The sequence below is a fragment of the Taudactylus pleione genome, unplaced genomic scaffold, assembly GCF_031769625.1.
Source record: "Taudactylus pleione unplaced genomic scaffold, aTauple2 ptg000710l, whole genome shotgun sequence".
Taxonomy (NCBI): Eukaryota; Metazoa; Chordata; class Amphibia; order Anura; family Myobatrachidae; genus Taudactylus; species Taudactylus pleione.
Window position 1 is genome coordinate 166,318 of NW_028285112.1, and position 7,354 is coordinate 173,671.

General features: G+C 36.4%; 1 protein-coding gene across 1 annotated transcript in view; it reads left to right on the forward strand.

The window, feature by feature from the left end:
- LOC148477514 (lysosomal cobalamin transport escort protein LMBD1-like) overlaps nucleotides 1-5,748 on the forward strand; it is a gene marked incomplete at its 5' end in the record, with an annotated part of 165,751 nt that extends 160,003 nt beyond the window's left edge. Inside the window, 2 exons of the mRNA XM_088456635.1 lie at nucleotides 3,991-4,082; nucleotides 5,149-5,748. Coding sequence (XP_088312761.1) covers nucleotides 3,991-4,082; nucleotides 5,149-5,262 — 206 coding nt within the window. The remainder of the gene's footprint in view (nucleotides 1-3,990; nucleotides 4,083-5,148) is intronic.
- Nucleotides 5,749-7,354: the final 1,606 nt, after the last annotated feature.

A 7,354-nucleotide genomic window follows, 5' to 3' on the forward strand; every position in this document is an offset into this window, starting at 1 on the left:
AATAGCTTAAATAATAAAATATCTCATGTAATGGTAACATTTTTTTCTGTGTGGCAAGTTTTGTGGGTTTTTTTATTTATTTTTTAAGTAAAAATTTTTAAATGTTGCAGTAATATGTTGAATCATGGTGCCATCTGTATCTTCCTGATCTGTCAGTAATTCAGGTGAGCAGCTGCATGGTTGCAGATGGTGACAAGACTGCTATCCCCATTGGATGTGTTTTCATTTATACTTTGCAAACAAACATGGGCTTAACTCTTGGTAAGCCACAATTATTGAATGTAAAACGCACTTCTGCTAGTCTACACTTTAAGAGGCATAATACGGTTTGTGTGTGTTTATAATAAACAACTTTTGCTACTACAACACCTAATGCCAAAAAGATTCAATTTGTATTATTTTTTTAGAAGCATAGCATTTATTTTGTCGTGTTTTAGTGGGCATATACCATAGAGACATTTCATTTATTGTCCTACTTTTTACCTGACATTTGCTCTAGATGCATAAAACTCTGAATATTTATTCTTGCCTTAGGAGAGGGGTAAGGCATACACTTGTCAACCGATACTTTATATGACAGATACATGGAGATATTAATTTAGTAATTATCTAAATATTGGTTATTTTACTTAAATATTAAATACATGTGTGTTCACAAGTTAAAATTAATGCTTTTTTCTGTACTTTTAAATTACCTTTGAGTAGTTTTTGTACAGTATGTGTATTGTACAGTATTTAACTGGGCATGTTTCATATTGGATTATGTTCCTGCACTGTGAAAATGCATAGCTATGTATGTTGCTGTTTAAGATAATATGTTGTATATATTCTTGCAGATCCAAACATGAGTTATGGCTTCTAATATTACTTTATGTGGAAACCATGATATCTTTTTGTTAACTTATTAGTGATATTCTGTTATCACTCGCTACTAATCTTAAATGGCGCTCCAACCAATCAGCTTCTAACTGTCATGTGTTTGAAAAATGACAGGAGTTGATTGGTTGGATCACCATTTAAGATAAGTAACAAGAATATCACTTGTTGAAAAATCAAGGCATCTATTAGTTAAAGTTACTGTACATAGTGAAGGAACCTAGTTCAGCTATTATAGACATGGGATATCATATACACAAGTTTTGAAGGCCAAAAGGAAAATAAGCAGTAATTGCTCATGCTATGTGATTTTGTAATACACATTCCCACATGACTGGTTTAATCAACCAAGTGTAATTGTTGTTAATGATATATTTGCATCTTTTAACAGAAAATGAGCAAAAGGAGATGTACATTGGTGAAGCTACTTTCTAGTAATCCCAACCCCCCCCCCCCCATTCTCCCTGGTAAAGTACACAATAAAGCATTCTAGGGAGTTTTGACATGGCTGATCATAATGCTTCAGAGATGACTAGTGATGCATACACAGCATGAGGGGATATTTCTTTGCAAATTAAATAAAAGCCTTAGATCTGACATACATTCTGCCACCTACAGTATGGCTCATAACAGTGAATGGTGCTGTGGGCCCTGGATAGTCACCACATTTCCCCCACCACAGTTTGCCAGGAACTCTGTACAGAGGTGTCCTTGCTCATCTAGCCTCAATAACCCATGCAGCGTGATATGCCTGCTGTGAATGAGCCACCAGATTTCGTGCTACTCTAACGTCTGGCATCTATTTTTATTTTTTTGCTGTAAATGCGTCTAAGTCTCACTGCAATGTGACAGCACCAGGAGACTGTGCCGATTCATTTGGTACGTGACACTTGTACACAGAAGTTGGAGTGGGCAAATGCTGCGACCATTGCATTGTAGCACTTTGCATGCTGATTGAGAGACTCAGTCTCACACAGATATACAAATGTTGCATGTCGCATATCAAATTAATGTCCTAGTAGCATTGCATTGTGACTTAGACACATTTTTGGCAATAAAAGAAGTTCGGCGCTAGCCGAATCTCATGGGACCAGGCACACCGAGAGGGACTGTTTGGTGCGACTTCAGCACTCCTTTCAGCATCATTATATTTGTTAATAATAAAAATAAGATAGGCCAATGCGCTCTAATATCAAAACAACCCGTGATTTAAATGAGAGCAACTTATTCGAAAGGATACCACTATCCTTAAAGAACATACTATAAAACAACACCTAAGGTGTTACCTGTAAGCGCTCAATCATTAAAGTGTATGTTTTGAAATAATGTGTCTGTTTTGATTGATCTAATTAGTTTTGAAGATGTTAAATTGATTGTCTAAATATGTGTATAGTAGTTGAACAATACTCTTTAGAAATAAAGATGTGTCTCAGATCTTGTATCTCTACTCACTTGCTAGGTGCTGAAATAAACGTGCTGAGTATTGTGAGAATTCAAAGGTTGAATTTATATACTTCTCTATAAAATGTTACCACTTTGTATTTGATGAATTGTTAGTAGCAACATTTTATAGAGAAGTATATAAATTCAACCTTTGAATTCTCACAATACTCAGCACGTTTATTTCAGCACCTAGCAAGAGAGTAGAGATACAAGATCTGAGACATATCTTTATTTCTAAAGAGTATTGTTCAACTACTATACACATATTTAGACAATCAATTTAACATCTTCAAAACTAATTAGATCAATCAAAACAGACACATACTATTTCAAAACATACACTTTGATGAATGAGCGCTTACAGGTAACACCTTAGGTGTTGTTTTATTGTTATATTTGTGGCTCATTCAACCAGTATTTATAATATTCCTATCGATTATCTCTCTAATTTCTTGGCATGGACAAATGCTGCAGGGGGGTCTGTTATACTCAAGGATAGAAATGTGTTGTATTACTGAAATTCCACTGAGAAATCATTAAATGTATATAATTGTAGATAGTGTCCACTCATAAGGGAATCCTGGGCCTATTTACTAAACCTTCAATGGAGATAAAGGGGACCGAGATAAAGTACCAGCCAACCAGCTACTGTTATTTTTCAAACACAGCATGTGACATGGCAGGAGCTGATTGGCTGGTACTTTATCTCCATTGACTTTATCTCCATCCAAGGCTTCCTAAATAGACCCCTAAGTTCCTTGGAGCAAACTGTTTGCTATAGAAGTCCATTCTAGAACTTAGGGAAGAATTACATCCATGTAGTAGGATTCACATATTGGTATATGACATTGGTTGTTATAGCTGATGCAATGGGGTGTTGTGGCCAAGATGTGTAATAGACATACAGATGTATCCTCGTACATCTAGACTCAATACGACATGTGGCACAAGATGCCTGGTGCGAGTGAGCCACAAGGTCCTGTGCGACTCTGCTAGCACTGGGCATCTTTTTGGTGTCTTTTTTTTTGGCGAAAATGTGATATATTTGCACACACCAGGAGACTGTATTGATTGATTTGATATGCGACACTTGTACATCTGTGTGCACCTGAGCCTGTATACAAAGCATAACCGAACTTGGCATGGAAAAAAGCTTTGACTGATGCATTATAGCACTTCGTATATATAAATTCAGAGACTCAGTCGCACACATATACAATTGTCGCATATCATATTACTCAGCACAGTCTCCAGTTACGTTATAGTTGCATCACTTTGTGACTAAGATGCTTTTTCGTCAAACTAGCACAGGACCTGACACGTCGAGAGGGGCTGTTTGGCGCGACTGCAGCAATGATGTATGAGATATTTGGGGATTCTGGTATGGTGCCCCAACTTTTTTGTTTTTTAAACATGATTTGGTTGACTCCACTTTTAGGTGAGCCCCAGATCCATGTTTGACACAAGTAAACTATGGAAACACTGTATTGACTCTCTTGCCTTCTTAAATTTCTAAAATATTTCCAGGTTCCTATTTTTAAGTTTTAGTGTAGAGGATAAAATGTATAGCTTTCTTTTCTTGTTAAATCTAGAGTAGATGCATTAAAATTAGACTTAACCGAGGACTTTGCACACTAATAACTCCTTTTTTTTCTCTTATTCTACTTGCAGATGAATGTACAGTGACACGAACATACCTTTTTTTGCATAAGTTTTGGTTCTTCAGTACTGTCTATTACTTTGGAAACTGGGCATTCATTGGCGTAAGTATCCGATATCTGTTTGAGAAATCTATGTACAGATGTGTCCTCATGCACTTATTGCTGAGATCATGCCAAACAGCCCTTTCTGGCGCGCCAGGTCCCGTGCAACCCGGCTTGTACTGAGCATCTTTTTTTGCTTGCCTGTGTGTCTTAGCAAAGCGATGCAACAAGAGCGCTTCAGGAGACTTCACTAATTAATTTGATATGCAACATTTCTATATCTGTATGCAACGGAGACTGAATCTGTATATGAGGTGCTACGTTGCCGTGGCTTTTTGCATGGCGGGTTCCATTGTACAGATTTCTGACTCAGTTGCGCACAGATATGCAAGTGTGTCACACCAAATAAATCAATGCAGTCTCGCAAAGCGGTATTGTCACATGGACGCACATTTGAGCGAAAAAGACGCTACACCGCCCAGTGTAGCTCACTAGCGCCGCATGGTGTATTGAGGCTAGGGGGTAAATTTACTAAAGTGAGCGTTTTTAGAAGTGGAGATGTTGCCCATAGCAACCAATCAGATTCCAGCTATTCTCTTCTAGAAGGCGCTAGTTAAATGTTAAGTAGAATCTGATTGGTTGCCATGGGCATCATCTCCACTTCTAAAACTCTCACCTTAGTAAATTTACCCCTAGGTGTATGAGGACACATTTGTACACCCCCATATCTATGTATATATAATTATGTGCTGTAAATATTCATCAAATAAAGAAAATGGTGTCCACTAACTTTGCTTTCAAAGATGTTATATCCAACATTTTTTTTTGGTTTTTTAGCAGCCAGTAAAGTAATTTTATTTATCAGTATTCAAACTGCAGAATGCCATGTTTTTATTGGATGGAAAAACATGCTTGTTAGATCACACTGGTTAGAGGCAGAACAGAAAATCAATATTCGTAAAGCTTTTAAAAGTATATTTTTTTGTTTTCTTTAGAAGTAGAATACTAAACTACATTATAAAACTATGCATGTTTTCTGAAAGCATGCTTTCATGACTAAAGAAATAGTCCAACATTAATCTGCTTCTATTTTCCTCACATCATGCTCCCTTAATTGCAATTGCAGGTTTTCATTATTGGACTGATTGTGTCTTGTTGCAAAGGAAAGAAATCTGTTATTGAAGGAGAAGTGGAGGATGATGATTCTGATCTGAGTGATGATGAGCTTCCGTATGCTTAGGCATTAAATGGGAACTATTCTCATATTCTGTACAAAGGAGTGTTTACATTGTATTGAAATCTAAAAAAAATTGCAAATGTATTTTTCATTTATGTTAGACTAATCATGTAAATATTTAATGATGGGCTCATATGCAATATTAAAGTATTCCGAAGTGATTTTTGTAAGAAACTAAAGTATTTACAAAATATTGGATGAGGTGGTGGAAATGTAGATGATCTTAAACTGCACTGCTATGCAAATTAATGTCAATAATAACCTTACTGTTAAACCTCATTAAGTCTTTATTTCAGGAATATGTGTGTTCCCAAAGGGTTACTATTATAATTTAATGTGCATCTAATAGTTTAATTTGATTAGCCTTTTTACAGATTGCAGATTGGTTCGTATCCTTTCAAATTGCTGACATTTTAATTTATATAAGTTGAAATTTGTTGAATTTTCTATTGCCAATAAAACACTGTCTTGAGCAGTGGTCTGATATTCTTCTACACTCCAGTTAGCATTGCAACTTTGCACACTTTAACTCTTTCGCTACTGAGGTTTTTCTCACTCCTGTGCTACTCTATTTATCATTCTTTGCACTTTTGTGCATTCCAACATCAATATTACAGATTGCTATGAAGTTCCCACACAAATTATACTTAGTTTTTTGTTTTGTTTTTCAAAAGTCACAATTAGTCACCACGTATAGTTATTTTGTGTTTTTGTATGAGCCCCCATAGCTGTAGACATGGAATTGGACTCATACACATTTTTAAGGTTAAAGCGAACGGATAAAAGCTTTCTGATCTCCCTAACATATTTGATCTATAATTTTTAAACCTAAAAACTTCTAAAGGCTAACCTCAATTGTTTTCCTTAATTTGTATTATAGTACTACTCATAACTGAAACAATTCTTCAACTCCATCACCTAACTGTTTCAATTTCAACTAACAATATCAGCTAATTTACAATATTGTAGACTAATAGTATACACAGTGCGTCCCTTACTACCACATGATATCCAATGTCCAACAAACATAATGCAAGGTGCTCTTCAAGCTGCCTGCACTACTATCTGTATCTTGAGAAGTCAAGGAGGAAGATGGTGGTTTTACTATAAAATTTGCTTGTTAAGTACTGGGATATGCTATAGTAGAACAGTAGAATTTTAGGTTGGGGTAGAAATTAGTCTTTATACTTCTGTCACTTACTACACAGGAAAGTACTGAATATAATAGAAGTTTTTATTTTATTATTGAACTCTCCTTTCTAATTTTCTGCTCCACCAAATGCTAAACGTCTGCCCTCAGTGAAAACTTCAAGTGCTGCTTTTGCATATTATTTACCCACTTCTTTAGCCAAAACAGTGTTAGATGTGCCTAATGGTGTGTACACACGGGACGATCTGTTCAGCAATCGAGATCGCTGAACCATCTCCCTGGAGTTGGATGAATGATCTAGTTCATCCACACACAAAAGATATCGCCAACGAGGAACGACCAACGATCGCAAAATGGAAAATGAACAATATCGTCCAGGTTGGCCTGCATGGCAGACAAACAATATCGTTATCGTCCATGCGGGAATGCGCATCGTTGGTCGTTGGCGCCATAAAAATGAACGATTTATCGATGAACGATATCATTCATTGAAATCGTACCTTGTGCATGCAGCTTAACACTGTCAGTACTTATGATTACACTAGCTGATATAACCCGGTTTCACCTGGGTAGACCTTAGATATTTAAGGTTTCCATTTCCATCTCACCACTCCAATAACACATGGATCCTTCATCTCTATATTAAAGCATCACTGCTATAGTAAGACATTACTGTCCCTCTATTGTGTACTTACACATTCCACTCCCTCACCTCAATAGTAACACCTTATTCTTGCTCACCTCTGTTACCTTTCCCTCCCCCACCCGTGTTGTAATAATTTAACATTCCCCTACCTCATCTGTATAGAAATACAATCCCTCCCTCACACCTGTAGAAACACATTACCCTCACTCACCTCTGTAAGAACTTATTCCTCTCCTTCACCTCTGTAATAACACATTAACCTTCGCTCAAGAATCTCCATATTAACTTTTAATTACATG